At 42.2% G+C, this 27,788-nt stretch overlaps 5 protein-coding genes across 15 annotated transcripts in view; 4 read left to right on the top strand and 1 right to left on the bottom strand.

Moving 5' to 3' along the window:
* Positions 1-2,451: 2,451 nt before the first annotated feature.
* Positions 2,452-10,143, top strand: dcaf8 (DDB1 and CUL4 associated factor 8). Of its 2 annotated transcripts, none has more exons than XM_083543113.1 (13): positions 2,452-2,580; positions 4,611-4,671; positions 4,755-4,844; positions 4,993-5,624; positions 5,849-5,989; positions 6,576-6,670; positions 6,884-6,994; positions 7,091-7,221; positions 7,299-7,406; positions 7,505-7,635; positions 7,734-7,853; positions 7,958-8,074; positions 8,197-10,143. In XM_083543113.1, the coding sequence occupies exons 2-13, from the start codon at positions 4,635-4,637 to the stop codon at positions 8,314-8,316; spliced, it is 1,833 nt and encodes a 610-aa protein (XP_083399239.1). In that variant the 5' UTR covers positions 2,452-2,580; positions 4,611-4,634; the 3' UTR covers positions 8,317-10,143. The 2 variants fall into 2 exon arrangements, with proteins under 2 accessions (XP_083399239.1, XP_083399238.1); XM_083543112.1 differs by having other exon boundaries at positions 2,455-2,753.
* Positions 10,144-11,294: 1,151 nt separating this feature from the next.
* On the top strand, positions 11,295-16,077 carry LOC310726025 (heterogeneous nuclear ribonucleoprotein C-like). 9 transcript variants are annotated; one of them, XM_083541182.1, is made up of 9 exons: positions 11,295-11,388; positions 13,002-13,069; positions 13,522-13,754; positions 13,966-14,032; positions 14,131-14,181; positions 14,302-14,465; positions 14,570-14,683; positions 14,988-15,118; positions 15,430-16,077. In XM_083541182.1, exons 2-9 carry the CDS (start codon positions 13,065-13,067, stop codon positions 15,538-15,540), a joined length of 876 nt encoding a protein of 291 aa, XP_083397308.1. In that variant the 5' UTR covers positions 11,295-11,388; positions 13,002-13,064; the 3' UTR covers positions 15,541-16,077. The 9 variants fall into 9 exon arrangements, with proteins under 9 accessions (XP_083397308.1, XP_083397307.1, XP_083397306.1 ...); XM_083541181.1 differs by having other exon boundaries at positions 13,966-14,038; XM_083541180.1 differs by having other exon boundaries at positions 13,966-14,038; positions 14,985-15,118.
* Positions 16,078-17,106: 1,029 nt separating this feature from the next.
* Positions 17,107-21,198, top strand: LOC310727055 (cysteine and glycine-rich protein 1-like). Its single transcript, XM_083543121.1, has 6 exons — positions 17,107-17,284; positions 18,684-18,793; positions 19,618-19,786; positions 19,887-20,016; positions 20,674-20,767; positions 20,847-21,198. The coding sequence occupies exons 2-6, from the start codon at positions 18,685-18,687 to the stop codon at positions 20,921-20,923; spliced, it is 579 nt and encodes a 192-aa protein (XP_083399247.1). The 5' UTR covers positions 17,107-17,284; position 18,684; the 3' UTR covers positions 20,924-21,198.
* Positions 21,199-21,329: 131 nt separating this feature from the next.
* Positions 21,330-22,737, bottom strand: c1ql4l (complement component 1, q subcomponent-like 4 like). The gene is made up of 4 exons (XM_083543120.1): positions 22,454-22,737; positions 22,060-22,122; positions 21,829-21,963; positions 21,330-21,744 (listed from the first exon to the last, which is right to left on the bottom strand). Exons 1-4 carry the CDS (start codon positions 22,665-22,667, stop codon positions 21,467-21,469), a joined length of 690 nt encoding a protein of 229 aa, XP_083399246.1. The 5' UTR covers positions 22,668-22,737; the 3' UTR covers positions 21,330-21,466.
* A 1,049-nt stretch (positions 22,738-23,786) lies between these two features.
* Positions 23,787-27,788, top strand: part of lmbr1 (limb development membrane protein 1) — a 17,049-nt gene continuing 13,047 nt past the window's right edge. The window contains exons 1-5 of one of the 2 annotated variants that reach the window (XM_083543117.1): positions 23,787-24,166; positions 25,007-25,079; positions 25,167-25,206; positions 25,327-25,466; positions 27,432-27,535. In XM_083543117.1, the coding sequence (XP_083399243.1) occupies positions 24,104-24,166; positions 25,007-25,079; positions 25,167-25,206; positions 25,327-25,466; positions 27,432-27,535 (420 nt within the window). In that variant the 5' untranslated portion in view covers positions 23,787-24,103. The remainder of the gene's footprint in view (positions 24,167-25,006; positions 25,080-25,166; positions 25,207-25,326; positions 25,467-27,431; positions 27,536-27,788) is intronic. The other variant, XM_083543118.1, reaches the window with a different exon arrangement.

The raw sequence follows: 27,788 nt of genomic DNA, 5'->3' as shown, positions 1-27,788 counted from the left end.
TCTATAGGTTTTTTAAATGAACATAAAACCCATATCAGTGGAAAAAATATTTTTTTCCATTATCAGGTCGGCGACAATAGCAATGGCCACTGCTAATCCGACACAATACAAGTTTTCTCAAGGTTTCTTCATAAAAAAAAATTTCTCTGCAGTGCTTTAGGTATCTAAACACACATTGCGATTTCTGTAAACTTTCTTTATAAGGAAATATATTGTTCTTTTAGTCGTTAATTCTACAGTACTCAAACAAGCACCCTGAGCAGGATGTAAAAGGGATGTAAGAGGTCTGACACTTGTCACTGCAAGTTCAAATAAGTACATGTGGATATTTTGGCTGTTTTACATGTGTTGTAAATGAGTTCTCATCAGGTGTTGTGAACATAATTGGCAAATACATGAGTGACTATTCACAGAGCTTAGGCGCATCATGGCAGAGATGAAGTCCTCCTTTGTCTTTTTTCTCCCGCTTTTTGGCATGGCTGTATGTCTGAAAAAAGAAAATATATTTATGCAAAATGCAATGAACTGGGCTTCCGCTCAGACGTACTGCAGGACCAATTATATGGATCTGGCAACTGTCAGTAATGACGAAGAGAACCAGGGGTTGGTGAAAGCTGCAGCTGTGTCTAAAAGTTTATATAATTGGATTGGGATGAACAGAACTGAACCTGGATTAAACATCTGGCAATGGTCTGATGGAGAACCAGTTAATTACTTCAAATGGTCGTCAGGCCAACCTAATAACTACAATGGAATCGAGAACTGTGCCACGGTGAGTTCCGGTGGCTGGCATGATGTGGCCTGTGCAAATGCTCTTCCATTCCTTTGTTTCTGGAGAGTTGCTTTAGTAAATGAAAGCAAGACCTGGGAGGAAGCTTGTGAGTATTGCAGAATGCACTACACCGGCTTGTTCAGCCCGATCTCTGAAGAACAACTAGCCCAGGCTGCAAATGTCATAGTACAAACACAAACAGTCAGTGTGTGGACCGGCCTGCACTTCATGGATGGACAGTGGATCATTGTGAGCAGGTCGCCGTTCACAAATCTGGTCTCTCTGCCCTCATGCCCAAGCCAGGACTATCGCTGTGGAGCTTTCAACACTGAGACAAACATGTGGGAGAACCATGACTGACCAAATTTGGGCGGAATGCTGCCAAAGCTTCAGTGCCACCGTTGCGTCAAAATTGGAACTAATTGGATGTACATTTATGGTTATAAATTTTAAGCCTTGAGTACAACATTTAAAACCCAGGCATCCATGAGCCAATAAGTTCAACACACCCTACAACATCGATTTCCACCTAATTTGATTATCCACCATTTTGGATTTTTGTCAACAGGTTTGTCATATTGTGATATTAATATTAATAATATTCTATTCCATGATTTCTATTATGCATGCATGTGGACTGTGGTTATTAATAAAACTGAGTGAACTTGATATCATTGGACATTTGAGATGTATTGCAATTGTACAGTAAGTGAAATAAATACATCTGGCCAAACCTTCAGATATGGTGTTGTGTACCAGAAAACTGACTTACCGGTAACAGAGCATGACTTTTTGCATGACGAATGTGTAATGATGAAAGATTATTTAAGGGGAGTTGTTAAAATATTATTGAGGCAATAATACTGAAACAAGATACACTATTAGTTGTACAGATTTAGTCATAATAAACATAATAAACTTTTTTTTAGCTCCATTTAGCTTTTCCAATGGCATTCTCTCATCAGATTCACGAGGTGGTAACCTTGAATGGTTTTGACTTCTCAGGTGTGCCCTGTCAAGTTCATTTGTGACATTTCTTGACTTCTTAATGTGCTTTAGACTTTCAGTTGTCTTGTGCAGATGAAAGGGTGAGTACAGAGCCAATAGCCCTGTTAGTGCCACTACAATTACTGTATAAATCCATATTATGGCAAGAAACACTCAGTGAAATAAAGAGAAAAGTCAGTTCATCATTACGTGATAAACCTTAAATGTATCCTCGAGTGCAGTCTCCAAAACCATCGAACGCTAAGATGCAACAGGCTCTAATGAGGACCATCTCAGGAAAAAGAAGGCCTAAAGCTACCTCTGCTGCACAGGATAAGTTTTATTAGAACGACCAGCCTCGAAGATCGCTGATTTACATTCAAATTCAAGTCACAGACTTATTTGAACAGCCACTGTTCGGAGGAGGCATATATATATATATATATATATATATATATATATATATATATATATATATATATATATATATATATAAATGCATTATTAATGTAAAAATCTATTTTTATTATTCTTAATATTTTTGCTTTTCACAACGTATGCACAGTTTGTGGGAATAATAATTAATAATAATAATAATAATAATAATAATAATAATAATAATAATAATAGACGTAGCTAGCTAGCATACACGATTTAGCCAACTGTATGTAACTTCCGGTTTAAAAAAAAGTACCGGAAGTACGTCGGGGAACAAAAAAAATAAATAAAAGTAGTTACGAAGCAGCTGAGGGAACAGAAAAAAAAAAAAAAAAAAACCCCACAACAAAACAGCTGCAGGTTCCAGGCGCTTTCTGTTCGAGGTTTATCATTTTATTTATATATAAATATAAGATCTTTTTTTTTCTCCAGATGTCCTGCAGTTTTGTTGGCTCGCTTTCCATCCCGGGGTTCTGAAGTCGCCCAGGTTGTGGCCAGGACGAGTTTGAAGACGTGCGGAGGAATCTGGTGTTTGTGCTCTCGGGCCTGCTCGGAGGTACAGGCGCTGATGCTAATGCTAATCCTGGAGCAAAGAATGCTAGCTGTGTTTACGAGTTAGAGCATGGGGCAGGAGGTGACAAGAACCACCACCACCACCACAACAACAACAACAACAAGCACCTGCACTGGGGCTTCTCTATAAACACCTCAGACAAGTGCACTGGTGCTGGTTGTACTTTGGCTCGGATTTTAGGCAAAGAGAACCAAGTTTGCTAAAAACCAAACAAACATGCACTTTAACATTAGCAGCAATATTGTTTCCTTAATATTGAAATAATACTAATAATAATTATTATTACATAATTATAATGTGACACGCTGTTTGGGGATTAAATAGTGCCTGCTGCTAATCCGCAGGAAAATCTTTGCTAGCTGTACCGTGTGTTTACATAACGCCTCCTCGAGCTCCCAAAGGAAATCAAATCAAATGCATTCAAGTCACAAAATATTCGAATTAAAATATAACTCCTATTCTAAACACCAGCAGGTTCAATCTCTGTGGCAATAGGAGCTTTTTTATTTATTGCTGACTGTTGTAATGACCTTAGTGTAATGCTGAGCTCATCATTTTACAGCTTCTGATCCTTTTATTTTTATTAATATCATCGATTATATGATGAGTTCTTTTGTAAAAGTTGAAAAGAAATCAAACGTATCGATTAAACAATGAATTTAGGTGTAAATCTGGTTGTGCAAATGCATTCCGGCGACTCAAATTGGCAGAAGGTGGAAACAGAACTCAAATATTCCACTCAGGTGAAAGTGACTGTCACTTTAATGACATCTTTACTTAAGTACAAGTGGGAAAAAGGACGATGAGACATAAATCTCACTTTTTGTCCATTGAAGGAACACTTACGAACTAAAGCAATTCACAAAATAATAATAACACTACAGTCCATCACTTGAGTCTAATTTGAGTTGTGCACTTTCCCAGCAGTGAAGGGTCGATACTGACCAGCAACAAGAGAATATCTACGATTATTAACCGAATCTGACCACAAACATTTCGAAACGTACCGAATAAGTATGTATGTAATAAGTTATGATGGAACACTAAATTTGCTAACGCGCGCGCTGTTGTGTCGTCACCGTTCTTTCGCCGCGCGCGCACGCGGGTTCCTGGCTTTGTTCTGATGATCGATTTCTCACCATTGCAGCTGGAACACCGACACGGAGCTCGGGGGATCACAACACTGTGTTTATTGAACATCGGGAGGTGAAACTTCTACATTAAACATCTGATCTCATCTCTCTCTCAACTCTCACAACGATTCCAAATCACTGTTCTTGCGCTATTTTCTCCAGATCTTATTCAAAGTACACCATTTACAAGCTTCAAAGTCGCTCCCCGTACACTTTTCTAGAATTCAGTTAGCAATGTGATGATTTATTCGAATTGTTTTAGACATACACACTTACCCGGTCACGCAAATTCAACGCGCACTAATGACCTGGCCGGTTACCATAGCAACGAGCCGTTCTTAACAGTGTGTGACGCTCCAACCTTCACCAAACACAATGTTTGCGCGAATGTTTCCGACGTTTTCTCTAAGGAAGTAATTGAAGGGATCCAGACTCCGATAAACCGCTTCTCTCGCGTCTCAACCAGATCATAATACACACCTGGACACGGTACATCAGGCGAAACGTTTAAAGTGCTGAGTGCAAAGTTGTTGATTTAAGGGGTAATTCCAGGTGATCATCTCTTTTAGCTCTTTGTACTGTGATGTTTTGGCTAAATGTAAAAAGTATGTTAGACATTTTGTTGTGACATTTTATTGTTTAAATCCTTAAAATGGTCTATAAGACAAAGATTTACATATTTTATTATTTATTTATTATATTCCAGGCTCTTCAGGACTCATAAGGCGGCATGGCGGACACTCAAGCCCAGTCCAGCGTTCCGAACGGTGAGCTTTCTTGGAATTTTTGCAGAACGTTTACTCTAATCGCGCCGATCGTAATCGAATCCCCGGAGTGTGTTTTTTTCCAGGTACCGGTGATGATCCGGAGCCAGAGGAGGGAAGAGGGAGTGAAGGAGACTCTGCTTCACCTACAGAGGATCAGATACGAACCGATTCAGGTAGCTCGAGGGATTTGTTGATGTTCCGAATTAGATTTATTAGGAGGATTTCTCTGGTTGAAGTTATTCCTATCGGGTTCCTGTGTGGTTTGTTCGGTTGTTAATGGTGGACTGTGTGTGTGTGTGTGTGTGTGTGTGTGTGTGTTAGAGTTGAGCCCACAGCAGGAGCAGCCAGCTGGAGAAGAGGAGGACGAGGAGGAAGAGGACACGGACAGCATGGATGGCAGCCTTATGTACTCTTTTGTGGAGGAGGGGAAGGAGCAGGAGAGCGCGGGAGGTGGGCGGAGGGAACGAGCCAAAAAAGATGACAACAGGAGAGCGGGTCGGAAGCGGAACCGACCCACGTCACGCCACTCCTCCAGCTCTGACGACGACGAGGATGACGACGACGATGATGATGAGGACGATGACGAAAATGAAGGAGAAGATGAAGACGAGAACGAAAAGGAAGAAGCAGACATGGAGGCGTGGCTTGGGGCGGAGTTAAAAGAAATGAGCAAGCCGAAGTGGCACGCGGTGCCGTCTCTGCGGGCACGGGAGATCGGGAAGAACTCGGCGCAGTTTGTGAAGGGCGTGTGCGGCTCTCGGGGCCTGGTGCAGCGTTTGGAGCTGCAGGCTCGACTGGAGCGGCACAGCGGCTGCGTCAACACACTCCACTTTAACCCGTCCGGAACGCGCCTCGCCTCGGGCAGCGACGACCTGCGAGTCGTCATCTGGGACTGGGCCAGACGCCGCGCCGAGCTCGAGTTCGAAAGCGGGCACAAGAGCAATGTCTTTCAGGTGATCCGTGGCATTTAAAAGGTCTTCAACTTGTAGTTCATTACGCTGAATCAAGCTTCATTTCAGTCTTCAAAACGACTCTTTTTTTATTTTTTATACCAGAGAATCCGTTTCTCCAGTCAGTTATGTTTTCATTAATGTAGATCGGCTGCCCATTGTTTTGTTCTGCTCAATTGCAAGAGCAAGACGTGATCTTGATTTGCATGTTCTTCACCGGTTTGCAGGCGAAGTTTCTCCCTCACAGCGGCGACTCCACGCTGGCCATGTGCGCCCGAGACGGCCAGGTCCGGATCGCCGAGCTGTCCGCCACGCAACGCTGCAAAAACACAAAACGAGTGGCTCAGCACAAAGGTGCTGCACACAAGGTACAAGCGCATACAGGATGCACAACAGGAGATCCTGTTTGGAAAAAAACCCCACTATCTGACCAATCAGAGGAGTGAAAGTGTTTCCCTTCATTATCACAGTGTGTGTGTGTGTGTGTGTGTGTGTGTGTGTGTGTGTGTGTGTGTGTGTGTGTGTGTGTGTGTGGCTGCTGCTTTCTGCTGTGTCCTTGTTCAGGTGTGTGCGTGTTTGGATGCACTTGTTTGTTTGTGTGCATGCGTTTGTGTGTGTTTGTGTGCATGCACTTTTGCATGTCTGTGTGCACCTGTTTGTTTGTGTGTATAGGAGTTTGTAGACATGAATAGAAACACAAAATTGGCCCACACAGGAAATGCATGTGTACATGCACCTGATGATGGGGTGTGTGTGTGTGTGTGTGTGTGTGTGTGTGTGTGTGTGTGTGTGTGTGTGTGTGTGGTTTTGCATTTTGTTTGCTTGTTCGTTTGTGTAAACACACAATTATTTTAGTATGTTTTTGTATGTGCCTGAGAAATTTGTATACGCTGTGGTCTTATATTGTGTGTGTGTGTGTGTGTGTGTGTGTGTGTGTGTGTGTGTGTGTGTCAGCTGGCCCTGGAGCCGGATTCCCCCTGCTGTTTCCTCTCCACCGGAGAAGACGCCGTTGTGTACTGCATTGACCTGCGCGTCGAACGACCCGCCAAGTAAGTTTTAGAGATGCGTGGCAACACTTTTGTTCCTGAAATCTCCAGGCGATTTAAATTCACACACTCGCAGTTCCTCGTTGTAGGACAGAACCGTCGCTGTGATGAACGCTTATTGGCGAAGCTTGGCGCTTTGTCGCATCGCAGCTCTTTTGTTTTGGGTTTAAAAAAAACAAACAAACAGCATTTTGTTTCTTCTGTCCGGATGTTTAGCAAACTGGTGGTGGTGAAGGAAGGCAACAAGAAGGTGGGTCTCTACACCATCCACGTGAATCCGGCCAACACGCATCACTTCGCCGTCGGAGGAAGAGATCAGTACCTGAGGTGAGGTTTTTTTATTTATTTATTATTATTATTATTATTATTATTTTTATTTTTTCCCCTGAATTCCGCATGAGTTGTTTTTTGCTCGGGCTTCAGGATCTACGATCAGAGGAAGATCAACGAGAACGAGAACAACGGCGTACTCAAGAAGTTCTGCCCGTCTCACCTGGTGTCCAGCGAATCCAAAATGAACATCAGTTGCTTAGTGTACAGCCATGACGGCTCAGGTAACGCACACACACACACACACACACAGTAAATACGAGGTGGAGTCTGTGTGTATTGATTGCGCGTGTGCTCTCAGAGCTGATCGCGAGTTATAATGACGAGGACATTTATCTGTTCGACTCGAGTCACAGCGACGGTGCAGATTACCGCCAGAGATACAAAGGACACCGGAACAATGCCACAGGTACGACACGGTGTCACGCATTTCTGTGTGCGATTGTGGAACTTTAAAGCCTTTAAACTGTGTGTGTGTGTGTGTGTGTGTGTGTGTGTGTGGTGTAGTTAAAGGCGTGAACTTCTACGGGCCGAGCAGCGAGTTCATAGTGAGCGGCAGCGACTGCGGACACATTTACCTGTGGGACAAACACTCGGCCCGTGTGGTGCAGTTCATGGAAGGAGACCGAGGCGGAGTGGTACGTGTCCCGGACAAAATCACCGTCACTCCAACACTCCTTCATTGGCTGCTTTTTCTTTTAAAGCTATTTTGTCTTTTTGGGTTTTTTTTCTGCAGGTGAATTGTTTAGAGCCTCACCCTCATCTCCCGGGTCTGGCCACCAGCGGCTTGGATCACGATGTGAAACTCTGGGCTCCGACTGCGGAGAACCCCACCACCCTGAAAGGCCTCAAAGAGGTCCACCTTCTCCTTAAAAACGCTTCCATTCAACGTGATTTATATATTTTTTTCTTTTTTCGCTAATTTTAAACGCTCTCTCTTTTTTCTCTCTGTTTTTCCAGGTGATGAAGAAGAATAAGCGCGAGCGTGATGAGGTCAGCACCCGGCACGGTGAACAATACGATACACAGCTCCTCTGGTTCCTGATGAGACACATGAGGAACCGCAGACCTCTTAGAGTGAGTCGTTTTACACCACACTAGATGTTCTCTGGATGCTTCAATAAACCCTGTATGCTTTAGCGAAGTGCACTAGATGTTCTTTGGACGCTTCTCATTTCTTGCCCTTTCTTTAATAATAGACTCAGAGCCGACACGGAGAAGGCGGAGACGGAGACACAGACACCGAGTCCTGGAGTTCGCCGGAATCTTCTGACGATGAGGATGGAGGCCCTGACCACGTCCAGTGCATGTCCTCCTGAGCCATACACACACACACACACACACGCACACACACCGCCCATGGCTTTGTATTTAAGCACATACACAGTAGATTTGCACTGATTCACACTGCAAGTACAACGCCAGCAAAACACACACACACGTGCACACACAGACAAATGGCTTTATACAGAAGAGTGCATGAGAGATTGATGGAATAATGTAGTCACTCTCACTCACTCACACACACACACACACACACACGCAAAGTAACTAGGTAACAAAATGAAAAAAATATTTTTATAAGCATTCTGCAATCAAAACACACCTTATTTCGGCACACACACACACACACACACACACACAAAAGCAGTTACACTTCACACACTGGAGCAGACGAGGATGAGATTACGGCTTCTTGCTCTCTTGTTTCTGGACATCATGGACCCTACAGAGGACACTTCAGCGATGATGAAGACGTTTGAAGCGCTTGCTTCTTGAGCCCCTTCTTTCTCCGAAGAGCTCCCGTCACCCCGTAGCATCCCGAGTGTGCAACTCGACTCCGTCGTCTCTCAGCTTCCTGTCTTGCCCTCGAGTTTTGCTGGCTGCCCTGTGGATTCCTGTGGGCTTCATCCCAAATGGCTCCCTACAGGACACTTAACGGAGTGTACAAGTCGTTTCTAAATAAAAACAAACAAAACAAACCCTCGAACAATTATGGGACGTGTTATACTCCGTACACACCATATAGAGCTGGAATTCGTGATGTAGTGCACTTGCTACTTCGTACCCTTCGTAGTTATACAAAGAATTGAACCAGACCCAGATTAATTAGTGCACTATGGATTAAAAGCATGCACGATACGATTCTCGTCCCCTACGTAGTGCACTTAGGGACTAATTGACACAAGATGGCATCTAGCATATATACATATACATATATATATATATATTTCACTGCATAGGGTGTAAGATTTTCCACTGTAGTGCTGATTGTTTGACTCGTCTGATAGACGGTGCACTACTACGGCTAATTAGTGTCGTTAGCGCCATGAGAGACGCACCGAGTGCACTACGTAGGGTCCGACAAGCAAGTGTTTATTATATGAAGTAGAGAACCATTTGGTATTGAACCAAAATCCTAAGCAGGACATAGTGGCTCTGCCTTGTCCCAATCCTAAATCTTGTCTCCGCCCCCCCCTCCCCTTTCCCTCCCAATGCTTACTGAGTGCACTTTAATCAGGGATCTGTTCATTTTTGAGTCTCTAAAAGACGTGTGCACTTAGAGGGCTTGCAATACGGAACAGATTCAACTTGAAAAAAAAAAACAACAAAAATTAAATATATAACTTTCTTCTTTTTTTTTTTCTCACCCAAACTGGGGATTTGAAGATTTGGTACCAGATATATTTGCACTTAAACAGAAAATTGGGATGTGAGTTCCTCTTAAAAGTGGCTCCTTCCTTAAAAAAATCCAAAAAAAAAAAAAAAAGGCTCTGTATGAAAAACCTCTCCCCCTCTTTTTCAGGTGTGCATGCGAGGAAAGGTTGCGACACGGCTAACGGGTGAAACGCGTGGCTTTTGTTGTAAATGTTGTGCTTTTTTTCTTTTTCTTTGTTTTCTTTTCGCTGATACCAGGGTCAGCTCTTGGCGTTAAAAACATCTCGTACAGCAAAGCTAGCTCGTTTAACCCCAGAGGCGTCGTGCTCCGATCGAAACAACGCGACCCTTTAAGCGTCAGGTTCTTAATTTTCTGCTTTTTCACCAGAAACGTTTTTTGCTTTTTGTACGGGAAGAGAAGAGAAAAAAAAACCAAGTTAAACGACTTTGTATGTACATATGAATATATAATTATATATAAATATATATATATATATATATATATAAAAAAAATTTAAGATCTCCTTCATCCTCCTGTATCCGAATTCCAGTTCAGAGATTTATATTGTTATACGGGAAAAACAATAAAAAGTTTTCTTTCTCTGAAGTCAAGAACGTCACCTGACACTGTATCTTGTTTTTTTGTTTGTTTGTTTGTTTTTTAACTGAACAATCTAAAAAAAAAAGTAATAAAAGTTAATTTTTTTTCAGCCATGCCCCCCCCCCCCCCTCTCTCCACAAATCTTTCAAAACAGCTGTTTTCTTCTATATATTAGTATTATTTTATTTTTATTTTTTGCTGTTTTTCGTGTTCTCGCACTGCTGCCTCATAACTGTTATTGGTTCAGCTGAGAAAAAAAAAACCAAAAAACGTACAACTTCTGTGCAGATTAAAAAATTAGAAAAGGCTGTTTATGATCACGTGTCTTGTCTTTATTATTATTGTTATTATTAATGATTAATTCTTTACCTACAGCACTACAGGGTGTAATGTGTAGCATTAGGGTGCTAGATGCCATGTTGTACATCTAGTGCAGTTCGTTTGGGGGATTGGAAAAACTCCAGGGTTTCACCTACAGGGCATTTCTGTTCCTCTGCAGAGCAGAACCGCGTTTCTGTGGGTGAGGTAAGCAATAATACACGCCGCAATAAGCACCGTGTGACAAGATAAAAGTCATTCTCCCGCTCCCTTCTCCCTTAGTCTAACATCTAGAACACTAGCCTTGAGTCCAGATGACGTCATAAACCTTATTTGCTTATCTAAACCCTTTATTGCGTCATCTGAAAATGTAACGTTTTACATATTGGAGTCATAAAATCATGTACGGTTCAATGCAATCGTTTCCATACATTGCATACCGAGAAGATCTCCAGCTTTACACTCCATTTTCCTGTTTTTACATCGTATTTGGTTTTTCCGGGTGTTTTTTCCCCCACTAAACACAGAGAAAACTTATTCCAGAAGGATTTTGTTTGTACAAGCAATGTTTTTATTGGCTATTCATATAGGATTAGAAAGTATCTATAGCTGGGGCTAATTTTGCAGGTTTCTTTTTTTTTTTTTTTGTTTTTTTTATATAAAAAAAAAAAAAAGAAAAGAATTCCCATGCTTTTATTTTGAAAGCACGTTTTGTTTTAACTGCCTGATTTTTTTCTTGCTTCCTAGCGACACATTGCGCCTGTGCTGTTAAATATCCACATCCGAAATCTCGCGTTTTAGCTTTGAACTTTCGGTGAGTAATTTTTTTTTTTTTTTTTTTTAATCAACGATTTGTTTTGGATTTTCATTTTTTCCCCTGTTTTCCTGTTTTGTCCTGCACATTTTTTTCTTTTTTTACGCGTGCAGTTTTTGCTCCGGGGCCTGCAGTTGTCTTTGTTTCTTTTTTTTTTTTTTTGAAGGCCCCTTTTTGGTGTTGTTTTGTTTTTGTAATTGATAGTGTTTTATTCTGCAGATCTTTTGATGGGGTTGTGTTGATTCGATTTCAGTGCATCAGATCACATTTGTGCGTTTCGTATTTGTACACTTTAGTTTTTGACCTACAGAGGGGGAAAAATGCTCGCATTATAATTTTCTCCAAATACACATCTTTTAGAATGCGTTTTTTGTGCATACATTGTGAATATCCTTATTTTTTTTTTTTAACTCTCAAAAGATTAATCCATAAACAACCTATTTTACACTGTTTATGCCACACTTCATGGCTGTGTCACAAATCTCCATCCTCACTATCTAGTGCACAACATCTAGTTCATGTGATTGTGCGGGTTTTTTGGCTTCTTTACAGCGCACTGCACAATGGATGACGCCGAAATGCCCCCCGTTCTCTATAAATAGGACTCCGTGTATACTAAACTACATGGCTGTGTACACTCCCTACATAGTGCACTATGACTGGCCTGAAATATTGAATATTCTTTTAGATATAGTGTAATAGATGCTAAATCCAAAATGGCTACATGCTCCCTACACAGTGCACTATATATATAGCTTGGACATCCGGTATAGTTAATATATAGGGCACTAAATATGGGTTTGTACACACTATATAGTGCACTACTCTCTATAGAGGGCACTAAATATGGCTAAAAGACTATATATAATGCACTACTCCCTATATAGGGCATAAATACGGCTAGAACACTACATAGTGCATTACTCCCTATATAGGGCACCATATATGGCTTGTGCACTCCTATATAATGTACTACTTCCTATAATGTCCAATACACTGCTGAGTCTGTATGTAGGGCCCTAATATATGCTTTTAACCCTTGTATAGTGTCCTGCTCCCTATATAGCGCACTATATATACATATCATATTATTTTTCTCACACACACGTGTTTTAGTGCTTTTTCTGTTACCCAAGGAGCTCTGAATGGCATTAAATAATGGGTTTCATCCCAAATAGCTTTGTGTTCCCTCTACAGCACACTAATAAACTAACAAGCACATTTTCCAGCTGAAGCGTTTGACTTGATCATCAAGCCAACTAACTGCCTAGATCATGCTAACTAGCTTGTTGACTGGATGGCTAGACATGCTAGTTTTCTAACATTGTGTGCTGATGATCGTTGATGTTATATTGTGCATTCGCTGGAATAAAAAATGAACCAATAACAATTCGAACCAAACACATGAAGCTTGAATATAAAAGGTGCAACAGTGATTTTCATTTATTTATTTATATTTTTCCTCCCCAAAGTGAGTTCATTACACACGTCTGTTAGCAGTCTGTTAGCCGTCTGCTAGCTAGCTCACTAATTGCCCAGCTGTGTTCAACTGATTAGCTCGCTAATTAACTGTGTGTGGATCATTTAACTGCCTAGTTTTTTCTTCACCTCAGTGTATCTCTTGAAGGACGACCAGACGAGGGGTCTCCACACACACACCCACCCGTACGCACACCATGGAGTGAGTGAAAACTTTATAATTAAAACCAAAAAATTGATGTATACAATTTTTATAGATTATTTTGCTTCTAACGCTTGGTTCCCACAGTAAGAACACTTCATGTGCTGTCTGATCATGCTAGTGTTGGTCAGAAGAACAATTTGTAAGGAACAAAGCCCTGTTTCTGAGCCTCCATTAGTTTTTTTTTCTCCATTAGCAGCATGCAGTCTGCCATTGCTGAATTTATATATTACAGAATAACTATGGAATTTCTACAGACAAAACAGGTCATTTTTTTACACCTGTATCACTCGAAGGCGTTGGTCTTAAACTCGCACTGGAGACTCCTTCCCTGTAATTTAAAACGAACGTCTCCTTAAAGAGCGTTTCCCGTAGAAATGACAGTGTCTGTTTATCCTGTGGTTTGTGATATTAATAATTTAATGTAGCTGCTCCCCCAACGCGATTGCCAGCAATGTGACCAACAAGACGGACCCCCGCTCGCTGAACTCGCGTGTCTTCATCGGGAACCTGAACACCATGCTGGTGACCAAAGCCGACGTGGAGGCCATCTTCAGCAAGTACGGCATGATCGTGGGCTGCTCCGTCCACAAAGGCTACGCTTTCGTCCAGTACGCGAACGAGAGGAACGCCAGGGCCGCCGTGTCCGGAGAGGATGGACGCATGATCGTCGGACAAGTCCTGGGTGCGAACTCCATCCTACGTTTTTCTCTCCGAATTATTTTCTCATTGCGAGATGTTCCAGTAAATTATTAACTTTTTTGTATATATTGAGGCAGATTGTAATCAAGGGAACGTTCCTCAAACGTAGCCGCGACCTGAAGGAGCGTTCAAAACGGAGAAAAGGAAAGTAATTCCTCTTTTTTTTTTTTTTTTTTTTTCCTCTTCACTTTCAGACATCAACCTGGCAGGCGAGCCCAAACCTCATCGATCGAAAACCACCAAACGTCCAGCAGGAGACATGTACAGGTCCCTTTTTCACTCGTCCTCCTTTCTGTCGTTCCAAGCGGTTTGCTGTTTCCTGGTTTCTCATTTGTTTTTTTCTTTTTTTCTCACCACAGCAGCTCCACATTTGAGCTCGACTACGATTTTCATAAAGATTACTACGACAGGTAAAGTGGTGCTTTTGTTAAAAAAAAAAAAAAGAATACATTTTTTTTTTGTATTTATTATTAGAGAATATTCTTTTTGGATTGTTTTGCTAAAGATCTCGATGGTCTCTTGTTTTTCAGGATGTACGCGTACCCGTCCCGTGTCCCTCCTCCTCCTCCACCCCTCTCTCGCGCGGTCGTTCCCTCCAAACGAGCGCGGGTCAGTCTGAGCGGAGGAGGAAGCCGACGCACCAAATCCAGCTTATCTTCCTCCAAAAGCAGCCAGCGCTCTTCATCACGGGCCAGTGAGTGCTTTCGCACGTCGCTCTCCTGACGCTCGAACTGACGGACCTTCGTTAATCATTAAGTATAATTCGTTATTTCTTTTTCCCCCCTCTCTGTGCTCCAGTTAAAGCAGATGACCTTCAGACCATAAAGAGGGAACTTGCTCAGATCAAACACAAGGTGGATTATCTTCTGGAAAGTTTAGAGCGCATGGAGAAAGATCACAGCAAGAAATCAGGTCCGGTTCCTTCTCTCACCTCGTTCCCTGGTTCTCATCATCTAACGTTCCTTCAAAAAAAAAAAAAAAAAAAAAATTCAATGGGCCTCCTTTTTCCCCGCCCCTTTTATGTGATTGACAGCTCAGCTCTTATAGCTACTCTGACAAATGAAAAAGTTCTGTCTCTAATTACAATGTATTCCCCCTCTACCTGCTATTGATGTAAAATATTGTGTTTTTAAAGGAAATAGTTGGAAGATGTGGTGGTGTTTCGCTGATTTGTGTTGTGTGGTGTTTGTTTGTGTTTTCACTCCGGCGGCAGAAGTGAAGGCAGTGAAGGCGGAGGCGGGTGAAGTCTCTCAGCAGCACTCGAGCAGTAAAAAGGATCGCGACCGGGAGGAGCAGGAGATCAATGACTCTGAAGATGAAGGGGATCTGCTGGAGGAAGAGGACGAGGTCAGAATTCTCTCCTGGCACACACACACACACACACACACAGTGACTCTGTGTAGGAGTTTAGGGGTCACTCCTGGATTTTCATTTCCATTTCATCTTGCTTTTTCAAAATGGGTTGTTCCAGTTTTTTTCGCTGTAATTGAATTCCTGGTCCTCAGCAAGTAGGTGAAGATGAAGGTCCAGGTGACGTCGTCTGCGTTGCTGTCGTACACAAGTGGCTACTCGGACACCAGAATTCAACACGACCACCATGTTGCACTACCATATGTTCCAGTCTCATTAATATGAAACCTTTACGATGTCCGTTTCAGGTAAAGAGCATCGGAGGAGAGAACGAGGAAGAGGACGAAGAGGAGGAGGAAGAGGGCGAGCACGAGGAAGGCGAGGACGACGGCGACAGCGTAAACGGAGACGACCCGTAGATCGCGTACTTTTTCTCCCTTTCACACGAACACCTCAACATCCAGCGCGAGGAAACGACAAAGTCTGGACTCTTCCTTTTAAATAAATAAACTAAGGAAAAGAATGTAGATGAACACACTCTCGTACACACACACTGTTTGTGGTGAAGCAATTTTTTAAGTCTGTCTGAATAAACACACTGTACTTTTGTTACTCGTACAGTTTTACAATTTGGACGTTTTAAACTTTTTGTTTGGTTTTTTTCCTTTTTTTTTTTTTCCCCTCCATCAATGTGCTGTCATGGTCTTGTTTTTGTTGTTTTTCCTCTTCCACCACATCCAAAGGCGTGTGTGTGTGTGTTGTGTAAAGTTTCTTCTTTTCCACAAACTGCTCGAGTGCGATTGTCCTACACAAATAAGACTAATATTGACCCGTTAGTGTTTCTTTTTTTCCCCCTCATGTATGTTTGTCTCTACATGTATTTTTTTTTTTATATATATATATCAGTCTTGTTCAAGATAAAAGAACTGAGAATTTCAATAAAATGTTTAAAATTCGATCGTCTCGTTTCTCTGTTAAATGGAGGGTCCTATTTCTTCTGTCTTCCTGGGTCAGGACGTGATCTGGTATTTTGAAGGACAGAGGCTGCAGGAAAAATCAGGAGATAAAGATGGTGCTCGATTATCTCTGAAGCTTAAAGAAGATGCAGTGACTGTATCTTCAGATGTTGACCTGGTTAGAAACAGACTCAGTGCCACCAGAAGATCGGTGCTAGACCGGATCCGCACAGCTGTGATTGGTTGTTACCGAGGCAGCAGTTTCTTTGAGAGTACGCCCCCTACTGTACGACTAAACACATGGAAACATCACAGAAACGAGTGCACACTAATTCCAAACAATTGCTGATGAACAGGGTCAAAAATCCCTAGATTCCTGTTTCCTTGCACCACTTTGTAGAACTGACCAAGGCTAATGGTCTTGCTCAGGGGCTCCATCGATAGCTTAGTGGGTAAGGTATGATGTTTTAATTGGAAGGTCATGGGTTCATATCCCGGCACCACCAAGCTGCCACTGCTGCTTGAGCGAGACCCTTAATGGATGAGGGCATCTGCCAAATGCAATAAATGTAAATGCAACAGTGGATCAGATGGTCAAAATGTCTAACTCCAATATATTTAGGTATTATTTAATTAAACCTGTTAGCTCAGCGGTTTCTACTCCTCCTACGCTTTTCCTGTTTGCTTGTCAGAGATCTGGGTGGACCCTCAGCCATAAAGCCCATCCCAACATCTCATATCTTGGAAACAAAAGCTCTCTCGTGAAGTCCAAGGTCCAAGTCTAGGTGTGTATCTGGTCAGAAAAGGAGCCATTGTTTACACTGAAATATGGGTTTGACTGATCCCAAACGTGCATTGAGGAATATATGAGATATTCCTTAAACATTTTAGACCCCAGTTTACGTCACATGGCCAATTGATTTTTGCTTGCTATGCAATTAAGCAACAGGTCCTGTATTTTCACTGTGCACTCCTGGGAATGCCATTAGGGGGCAGTAATTCTTCTACTTCTAAAAACCTGATGACTTCACTTCTGCCCCTGCCTTTTTTTTTCTGTTTTTTTGCCACAAAACTCTGAGTAAAAGGAAGGAAGCAAGCAAGCAGACGACAGAGTTTTAGCAACAGCAGGCCGAGTTCACAGAAGCTTCTCCACCCATTTCACACTTCTGGTTTCCTTTTTCTCTTAAACCTCAAGCACTACACACAGGTATGCTGTGATATTCTACTCTTGTCTTCTTTCAATTAGCTGAAAACAAAAAACAAATCTGTGCTTTTTTCCTCCTGATGTAGTGCAGAACAGATCAGAGCTTTTTTCAGCCCACAGATGACCGAAAAGAAAAAAAAGTGTTTTTTTTTCTCTGTTTTTTTAGGCAATCTGTTGGTGTACACACACACACCCAAACTCACACAGGCCGGCTGTTGTGTAAGAATGTGTGTTGGCTGCATGTCCTGTCTCGCCTACTTTTTACCAGCACTTGGTGGTCAGGAGGAATTTTCCAAAGACCAGGAACTCTTGTTCAGGGTTGGCGTGGTTCTACGATCAACAATCCTGCACACTTTATTGTGATCAAACGTGTTCTTGTTGACTCAGGGAGGGACCTGAGTTCCACTAGAGGTGTTTTTATTCTACAGTTAATTTTATAGAAAACCTCAGACACCAACATTAGTTGTCCAAATTCCATATTTTGTTTGAGGCCAGGACTTAAAATGTGGTAGCTCCAGTGGATGCGTTGGACTTGTATTCGGAAGGTCATGGGTTAAAATCCCAACACTATCAAGCTGCCCTTGTTTGGCCCTTAAACAAGGCCCCTAAACCATCAACTGCTGTATCTGTCGCATAAATGGGGTCATTACAATCGCATCCGTTGAATTCCATAAATGTAAACTAGTCAGGAATTAATCTGGTGGTCCTGCGGTTGAGTTGGTTTGAGGATGTCAATTGATTTTCTAAATAAAAAACAAACAAACAGCAGATCGGACTTTTCAGATCATATTTCTGCACTCACAAAAAAGATGCTGGCAAGATCTTAAAAAAACAGCACCTTCAAGATCCCACTTTTGGGCCTCAAGCAAGGCTCATTTCTGCAGCTGAATCCGTCCGCTGGACCAAACCTTATTTGAGGATTTATGAATTTTTTTTGTATAAAAATTCACTAATATTCACACTTATAAAATATTCTAATTTTTTGTACACAAACAAAAAAAATCGCCCATGCTAGTTAGTGTGCTAGCAAGAATTGATTTACCTCAATGAGCTAAATATGTTCTGTTTGTTTAACACAACGTTTTTTTTAGTTTATACTTTGATCGTAGCTGGAAATTTGTTTGCTAGGGTTGGGACTCCATTTGCTGGCTGGCTGTTGCTAGTTTACTCTCGGTTGTGTGAAAGCGAGCAAATGTAAGGTGGCACGCTTGAGATAGGAAACTAGCAGTTGAGGTCATCATGTGGATGTTGCTTGTTTATTTGTTTGTTTGTTTGGTTCATAAGTGTGTTCAAAACAGTCCAACAGTCCAAAGTCCACTTTCTGGCTAGTTTCAATATTCTGTGGAGGAAGTCGTTGTTCCCTGAGAACACTGATAACGTTTGTATCTGATGTGGGTTGCAGGATGCCTCTGGGCGGTGGAAACAAGTGTGGCTGCTGTCAGAAGACCGTCTACTTCGCTGAGGAAGTCCAGTGCGACGGACGGAGTTTTCACAAATCATGCTTCCTGTGTAGTGAGTTCCCAATTATCTATAAAAGCAGCTCTGATAGTAGCATAAATGTATATTAACACTTTCCTTTGATTGTTCTTGTTTTGATTGCTCTTTGTTTATAAAGGAGAACTTATCATTGTCTGGTGGAAGGGGTCTCTATATTGGTGTTTCAGTTCCCTGCTTGTGAAATGATAGTACACAAGCAGATAGCTGGTCTTTGGCGCCCTCTACTGACTGACTGCGGATAATTCGAGTTCCTGGCTCGATCTTATTTTACACAATCCACATACTTGTAAACATGGTTCATGATGCAATGCTTAAGGAATGTATGAGAAATGTTCTCGACTTTTAAGGACATTTTAAGTTCTTTCCCCAAACCTGCTCTGGAATTTGCTCTTGTGAAAATGTGAGGATTTGAGGATGTGCTTAAAATGCAGGAAGTCCCCCCCTCCTCTTGTAATTAGTCTGGGATTTGCAAACAACAAGGGTGCCCAGTTTGGCCATCTTAATACTTGTAAATGAACATTTATCATGTGTGGTTTTGTATGATTGTAAACCTGGTGCAACTACTCAAGTAGATCAGCTGCCACTAAAAAACTAGCAAAACGATAGACTAGCGTTCCTACAGGAAAGACACATTAGATAGGTAGCACAACTGCTAGATTTACTTACCGACTAAAATACTAGCTAATGATCACTAAGTACTGTTAATTTTGGAGTTAGCCTACCGTACATATGATAACTAGCTAACGTAAAGTATTCCAGTAGCAGACCTAAAATAAAGACACTAACAAGTGGGTTTGCAAACACTTTGCATCACTAACTCGACCTCCTCCTGGTGCCAGTGGTGTGCAGGAAGAACCTTGACAGCACTACTGTGGCGACCCATGAAAACGAAGTCTACTGCAAGTCCTGCTATGGGAAGAAATACGGCCCGAAAGGCTACGGCTACGGTGCGGGAGCAGGGACGCTGAGCATGGACAAGGGGGAGTCCCTGGGAATCAAACATGAAGTGTGGGTTCGATTATTTAAAAGAATTTAAAGAGTGCATATTTCTTTAGCATCAAACAGCAATGTGGCGTTTTATATTTTTTCCGTCTTTGCGTCTTCACAGCGATCAGCAGCACCAACCTACCAACAACCCAAACACGTCCAAGTTTGCGCAGAAGTTTGGTGGTTCTGACGTGTGCCCTCGCTGTGGCAAAGCAGTGTACGCTGCCGAGAAGACCATCGGTGCAGGCGCGGTGAGCGGGAAATTAAAGCGATTGTCTGTTTACACCATAAACTCGCTACACAAACAGCTGGCCAGTGAATATTCCTAATAAAATATGCTATTTATTTTAGCTAGCTGGTTAAACTGAATGTTAGCTAAACATACCTAGCTAAATAGTAACAGAGGACCCAATTTGCTTAGTGAAGTAGGCGTGCCCTCTGGGCCTTTCAGTCTAATGTCAAGCTGATTGACAGAAGTGTATCCTCTGTGCTTGTGGTAGGTGTGGCCTCTATGCGTATTAAACTCATGGAAGGAGGCGTGGCCTCTGTACCTGTATATCCTATTAAAGTAGGCATGGCCTCTATGCATGTCAATCTTAATAAAGGTGTGGCCTCTGCCTGTAAATCTAATTAAAGTAGGTGTGGCCTTTGTGCCTGTAAATCTAATTGAAGGAGGCGTGGCTTCTGTGCATGTCAGTGTCAATGTGCACTGAAGTGGTTTTATCTCTGTAAACATTGAAGTGGGCGTGGCCTATATGCATGTCAAGCTAATTGAAGGGGTGGCCTGTCTGTCAATGACGGTAAAAAACATTACTGTACTATTTTTTTTTGGCCATCTAGTGGCAAAAAAAGTTACTGCAGATGGAAAATTTATTTTGCACCATTTTTTAATCCTCTGACTTTCTCAGTCGTGGCACAAGAGCTGTTTCCGCTGCGCTAAATGTGGGAAGGGCCTTGAATCCACCACCACAACGGACAAAGACGGAGAGATCTTCTGCAAAGGTCTGAACCTCTTTAAACCTCTAGTTTTAAACTTCTGAAAATACATTGTACGTTTCTAACCGTCATTTTGTCCACACAGGTTGCTATGCTAAATGCTTCGGTCCAAAAGGGTTCGGGTATGGCCAAGGAGCTGGGGCTCTCTCTCACGCTCAGTAGAACCGTGCGACCGGAACCTTTTCTGATCCTAAACGCCGTTTCACTCTCGGCTGGAGAAAAATCGCTTGGGAAGAAGAAGCTCTTCACTGCATGCGTTTTAAAAACATTTACAGCAGCTTGCTTGTTTAAAAATAAAAAAACCTACAGTTAGCTGCATATTTCAGTAGGATTACTACACAAATGGAGTATGTAAATGTAACGCTAGCTTGCTAATGACATTATCAACAGCTGAATTATACACGTATCACTAGCAACGCTAAGGCACACGTTTAGCTGCTTAGACGGAGGAAGGGGGTGCAAATATATTAAACCATTTCGCCGTTGCACACACAAGCTTTTTTTTTCCCGTCAACTTTGGATATAATCACATTACGATCTTTATGGAAAAAATAAACAAACACCAGTGTACGTCAGTACTCGTGATTTTATTTTATTTTTTATGTGTTTGTAAGGTACAATACAACACTGCTGAGGTAATCTGAGTGTAATTTAACCCTGAAAAACACCTGCCCCATTAATGGGGTATCACCCTGGACAACAGGGTCACAGGGGGAAAAGTAGAAATCCGCCGAAGCTGGTGTAGCTCGACTGATCGTCATAAACCCAGGAGTTCTGCCACAGCTTGGTGAACATCTGATCTCCTTTCTCCAGAGTCAGAATTATCCCGTTGCCGGCGTTGCCGTTGGTGACGGGCTTCCAGGAAAACACGGAGCACTGAATGTTCCCGTTTTTGTACAGACTCACCGCCATGCGGGTATCGGCGTGACAGTGAGCGTAGAACCGGAAATAATAAACACCTCCCACCGGTGCTGTGAAAATCCCTGAGACAGGGAAGAAGAACGAATGGTTACATTCAGCTGAAAGCAGCAGGTCTACGCTAAACACATCGTTAGCATGCTATTCACCGGTGTTCGAGTCGTAGCCGTTTCCATAGTTGGTCACGACTTTTTTGTAGATTAGCGGCGACAGGACGGTTTGGTACGGGCCTTCATGTCCACTTCCTGAAGCTAAAAGCGACGCTGAAAAGGCCACCTTCCTGCCTGCAGAAACACAACATGCACTTTAACAACAAAAATCTTATCACATATACAGATGTTGTAATAAACCTGACCATACTTAAAGATCTTATTATTTACTTTCGTTTGCAGTCTGCACAGTTTCCATGTTTTCCTGCAGTGTGTGCAGTGTGGTCTTCAGAACTGTTAAAAAAAGACATAAAGGATGTGGGAGAAAGTGTTGGACGTTCCCATCCAAAGTCCATATATACATATATACACACTGACTATAGATACAATAAACTCGATATAAACAGTGGCAAAAAAAATATTTTTATTGACATTTGTATACAATTTTAGTTGAAGCAAGTCCAGTTTGCATTTTGAACAATTAACATTTTATCTTTATCTTTTTATTTAATTTTTTAAAACTAGTTTATTACTGTTTCCCTTTTCTCATACTTTGCTTGGAAGCAGAATCGTTGAATACATTCCTTGAAAAAATAAAGATAGATAGATAGATAGACAGACAGACCTGCATTTTCATTTATCACATCTCTCAGTGTTGATGTCAGCTCAGTCACCACGTTGCTTTGTCTCTGTAAGGCTTCCTCCGTGTTTTTCATTCTTTCCTCCAGACTCCTTATTTTTGCAATTTCGCCCAGAACATTCACGCTGGGTTCCATAAAATCCTGTGAATAAACGCAGCAGGCGCAAAGCAGCAGAACAAAGCGGCCGATAGGCGACATGTTCGATGTGGAGGTTCGGGTACTGAAGTGATCACAGCTGGCCTTTGGCTCTGTTTTTCACTTGTTGTTTATCTCTGTTGATTCTAAAGCAAACAAGAGGCGTTTTGTACTTTGAACAGACAATGCTGTAATCTCTCTATTTGTGATTATATATTTTTTTGGGGTTCAGGGACAGACATCAGGGGAACCGTGTTAATCCCGAAGACTTAAAAGTGGAGATAAAAAAAAAAACAGACACCTGTCCTATTGTGAAAATGCCACAGTTTGCCATAATGGTTGAAGCTGGTCTACGTATGATCCTGATTGGTTCCCTGTTTTGTATGACAACTAAAAATGGTTTGGCTGCTATATAAAGAAAGATCCTTCGCTTCAATGGTACATTTAATATTATCAGTAGGGGCTTGTGTTTAAAATTCTGTTGGAGTTTCATTTGTTTTTGGTTGTTCTGTTAGCTAGTCAGCAATTCAGCTAGTTCTGATTTACTCCTTCAGACCGCCAGGGGGCAGCATGTCAACACCCGGACGTTTTCTAAAGCATATGCGCAAATGTATAAAGCCTTTTACCATAAAGTTACACCTCTGATCTCATGGAACCTCATTCCATCTCAGGAAGTTTTTCCTTTACCACAGTCGCCACTGGCTCACTCATTAAGGAGAAACTTATAGGCACTAAACTAATACTTTTTATAACCTCTTTATCTCTGTAAAGCTGCTTTGGGACAATTTACATTTTTAAAAGCGCTCTATATAATGACATTAAGTTTAATTAAATTGAATTGGATCGAATTAGTAAACGCTTTTGCTTCCTCTGTCTCCTGATTGGTACCAGCCACTGTGATGTCACACTTCTTAAATGCCTGAAGTCAGGGTTATGACGTTAGATAGACCCGAGCTGCTGTTTTAGCGATTTATAATTTATGATTTATCGGTACAAAATTCCCACCTGATACACACAATGCAGTTTCTTTTGTGTATAGAATAAAAAACACATTCAAATAATAAATGATTAAAATGACTGTACATTTAAACATATTTAAGATTGGTTTTTTTTTTTATTCTAAATGAATCCTAATAAATTATTACTTTTGTGTAACATTTTTTTTGCCAACATAAAATTGATTTTTATTATTATATTGTTCCATTTTTAAATATCACAGGATATAAGTGACGTGAACGATGACGTCATTTGTTTTCTTTTTATTTAGTGTGTTTTTTTTCCAGTAAGACCCGCCTAATGTGTTTGCTGATTGATTGCTACATCAGCCAATAATAGCGCAGGAGGTGGGATTAATGGGCTCGCGGCTGGAGGGGGCAGTAATGGTGTCCCCTCCCCCTTGTGATGTGTTAGCTTGGTTGCTAGCTGATGGTCGTGTGAAGCTAACTGGAGACTGATTGGGATCTCGATGGGCTGAGTGATGCGCATGTGCAATATGAAGAATGGAAGAAGACGATGTGACGATCAGAGAGCAGAACTTCCACAGCCAAGTCCGAGAGTACATTGTAAGTCCAATTAGCTAACGGTAACGCTCGCTCGTGCACTCGGGTGACCGTTAGCCTACTAGCTGGCTAGCTTCCGAAGTGATTAGCCGCCTGCGGGTTTGGGGTTTTTGGTGCACATTTATATATGACATTTAAAACTAAATGAGAAAAAACATAAATAAATATATATATATATATATATATATTAGAGAGAGGGGGGGGGACAGACACACAAGAGGACAGAGAGACATGTTGACCAAAGGATAAATAAGACCGAAAGCCAGACAGGTGAGGAGAGAGAGAGAGAGAGAGAGAGAGAGAGAGAGAGAGATAGAAAGGCAGACAGACAGACAGACAGACAGGGGAGAGATGGACAAACCGTGAATAAGTAAACAGACAGACAGGTGGAGAGGTAGACAGGCAGGGTGATGGAGACAAAGATAAACAAACAGGAAGGCAGAGAAGAATATAGGTGGAGAGGTAGACAGACAGAGAGGTGGAGAGAAAGACAGACAGAGAGAGAGAGAGAGAGGTAGAGAGAGAGATAGACTGACAGGCCAGCACAGAGGTAGAGAGAGAGGTGGAGAGACAGACAGGTGCATGCAGAAGTTGATTGATTGACACAGATAAACAGATACTCAGTCAGAGAGAAGAGAAGAGAAGAGAAGAGAAGAGAAGAGTAGACCTTCCTCCCATTCCTTATGCTCCTGAACGTTTCTTCCATGCTCCTAAGCCTTGCTCCCAATCTTCTTAACATTTCTCCCAAGCTTCCATACTTCCTAGTAAACTTTTCTCAATTCTCTCCCTCTCTCTCTTTCTCTCTCTCTCTCTCTCTCTCTCTCTCTCTCTCTCCCTGTGCAGATCTGTTTCCTGTTGTTTGCTGTGCTGTACATCGTGTCCTACTGCATCATAACACGCTACAAGAGGAAAACTGGTGAGCGACGCCCACTTACTGATCACTTCTTCTTAATCTTTGTGTCTTTAATCTTTTAATCCATTTATCTTTGTTCTGTTTCACCAGATGATCATGAAGATGAAGATGCCGTGGTTAACAGAATCTCGTGGGTTTTTAATCGCAGTTCACACCTTTTATCCTTTTTTATTATTATTATTATTATTTTAATAACCTTCTGCACCTCTCTCTCTCTCTCTCTCTCTCTCTCTCTCTCTCTCTCACACAGTATGTACCTGTGTACATTCACTCTGGCTGTATCTGGAGGTGCTGTTCTTCTTCTCCCCTTCTCCATCATCAGCAATGAGATCCTTCTGTCCCTCCCCAAGAACTACTACATCCAGTGGCTCAATGGCTCACTCATCCACGGTCAGCACCACGCTCATCCCTCCATCATTATACCAATTACGCTCATCTCTCTATCATTATACCAATTACACTCATCCCTCCATCATTATACCAATTACACTCATCCCTCCATCATTATACCAATTACACTCATCCCTCCATCATTATACCAATTACACTCATCCACGGTCAGCATCACGCTCATCCCTCCATCATTATACCAATTACACTCATCCCTCCATCATTATACCAATTACACTCATCCACGGTCAGCACCACGCTCATCCCTTCATCATTATACCCATCACGCTCATCCCTTCATCATTATACCCATCACGCTCATCCCTTCATCATTATACCCATCACGCTCATCCCTCCATCATTATACCCATCACGCTCATCCCTCCATCATTATACCCATCACACTCATCCCTCCATCATTATACCAATTACACTCATCCACGGTCAGCACCACGCTCATCCCTTCATCATTATACCCATCACGCTCATCCCTTCATCATTATACCCATCACGCTCATCCCTCCATCATTATACCAATTACACTCATCCCTCCATCATTATACCAATTACACTCATCCACGGTCAGCATCACGCTCATCCCTCCATCATTATACCAATTACACTCATCCCTCCATCATTATACCAATTACACTCATCCACGGTCAGCACCACGCTCATCCCTTCATCATTATACCCATCACGCTCATCCCTTCATCATTATACCCATCACGCTCATCCCTTCATCATTATACCCATCAGGCTCATCCCTTCATCATCATACCCATCACGCTCATCCCTCCATCATTATACCCATCACACTCATCCCTCCATCATTATACCAATTACACTCATCCACGGTCAGCACCACGCTCATCCCTTCATCATTATACCCATCACGCTCATCCCTTCATCATTATACCCATCACGCTCATCCCTCCATCATTATACCCATCACGCTCATCCCTCCATCATTATACCCATCACGCTCATCCCTTCATCATTATACCCATCACGCTCATCCCTCCATCATTATACCCATCACGCTCATCCCTCCATCATTATACCCATCACGCTCATCCCTCCATCATTATACCCATCACTCTCATCCCTCCATCATTAGACCCATCACGCTCATCCCTCCATCATTAGACCCATCACGCTCATCCCTCCATCATTAGACCCATCACGCTCATCCCTCCATCATTAGACCCATCACGCTCATCCCTCCATCATTAGACCCATCACGCTCATCCCTCCATCATTAGACCCATCCCTCCATCATTATACCCATCACGCTCATCCCTCCATCATTAGACCCATCACGCTCATCCCTCCATCATTAGACCCATCACGCTCATCCCTCCATCATTAGACCCATCACGCTCATCCCTCCATCATTATACCCATCACGCTCATCCCTCCATCATTATACCCATCACGCTCATCCCTCCATCATTATACCCATCACGCTCATCCCTCCATCATTAGACCCATCACGCTCATCCCTCCATCATTATACCCATCACGCTCATCCCTCCATCATTATACCCATCACGCTCATCCCTCCATCATTATACCCATCACATTTACAGTTAATCAAATAATTTCAAAATAATTATTAATTATTATTAAAATTATATAAAGTAAATTAATTTCGGATGTCTTCCCGTGGGCTCACCACCTGCAGGAGGGACCGTAAGGGACGGTGCTGTGAGGATTGGGCAGCAGGCGGGGGCCTGCTTAGACTGCTGCCCCCGCGACCCGAATTACGGATAAGCGGGAGAAAATGAATGAATGAATGAATTTCGGATGTTTATGATTTAGTTTGTAGTTTAGTTTCCGGCCACTGGAGGGCACCAGAGCCTCGCACATGTGGCGTGTGTGGTTTCTCAACTGCTCAGGTGTGTTTGAGCTCCAGTGTTGATCGAGAACGTGGTAATTATTCGCGCTTTATTTCTCCTGCAGGCCTGTGGAACCTCGTCTCGCTCTTCTCCAACCTGTGTCTCTTCATCCTTATGCCTTTTGCATATTTCTTCCTGGAGTCTGAGGGATTCGCCGGCTCGAAAAAGGTAGGTGCAGAGGATCAGCGTTTAAAGCGCCGCTGTGCCATTTCACAGTCTTTAAGGGCTGCAAATGAATTACAGTCGCTCTGAAACTTTGTGCTTTTTTTGCATTAATTATTCTAATGAGGTAAAAAAGGGACGGGTCGAGCGACACAATACAAAACACACATAAACACACACACACACACACACACACACACATGGAATGATCCATTTTATAAAAAAAAAATACAGATCGCCACTTTAATGTGTTCTAAAA

The sequence above is a fragment of the Silurus aristotelis genome (assembly GCF_946808225.1).
Source record: "Silurus aristotelis genome assembly, chromosome: 5".
Lineage (NCBI taxonomy): Eukaryota > Metazoa > Chordata > Actinopteri > Siluriformes > Siluridae > Silurus > Silurus aristotelis.
Note: the sequence above shows the minus strand (reverse complement) of the source record. Positions and strands in the feature narration are given on the sequence as shown.

Bases quoted from the DNA above. Each gene is read 5' to 3' on its own strand.
- dcaf8 (XM_083543113.1), top strand. From the start codon at position 4,635: ATGGCGGACACTCAAGCCCAGTCCAGCGTTCCGAACG. The intron at 6,995-7,090 runs GTGAGGTTTTTT...CTCGGGCTTCAG, and splicing joins GGAAGAGATCAGTACCTGAG to GATCTACGATCAGAGGAAGA. The intron at 7,407-7,504 runs GTACGACACGGT...TGTGTGGTGTAG, and splicing joins ACACCGGAACAATGCCACAG to TTAAAGGCGTGAACTTCTAC.
- LOC310726025 (XM_083541174.1), top strand. The intron at 14,039-14,130 runs GTCCCTTTTTCA...TTCTCACCACAG, and splicing joins CCAGCAGGAGACATGTACAG to CAGCTCCACATTTGAGCTCG. The intron at 14,182-14,301 runs GTAAAGTGGTGC...CTTGTTTTTCAG, and splicing joins CATAAAGATTACTACGACAG to GATGTACGCGTACCCGTCCC.
- LOC310727055 (XM_083543121.1), top strand. From the start codon at position 18,685: ATGCCTCTGGGCGGTGGAAACAAGTGTGGCTGCTGTCAGAAGACCGTC. The intron at 20,017-20,673 runs GTGAGCGGGAAA...TGACTTTCTCAG, and splicing joins AGACCATCGGTGCAGGCGCG to TCGTGGCACAAGAGCTGTTT. The intron at 20,768-20,846 runs GTCTGAACCTCT...TTGTCCACACAG, and splicing joins CGGAGAGATCTTCTGCAAAG to GTTGCTATGCTAAATGCTTC.
- c1ql4l (XM_083543120.1), bottom strand. From the start codon at position 22,667: ATGTCGCCTATCGGCCGCTTTGTTCTGCTGCTTTGCGCCTGCTGCGTT. The intron at 21,964-22,059 runs GTAAATAATAAG...GTGTTTCTGCAG, and splicing joins TGTGCAGACTGCAAACGAAA to GCAGGAAGGTGGCCTTTTCA. The intron at 21,745-21,828 runs GTGAATAGCATG...TCCCTGTCTCAG, and splicing joins CGGCTACGACTCGAACACCG to GGATTTTCACAGCACCGGTG.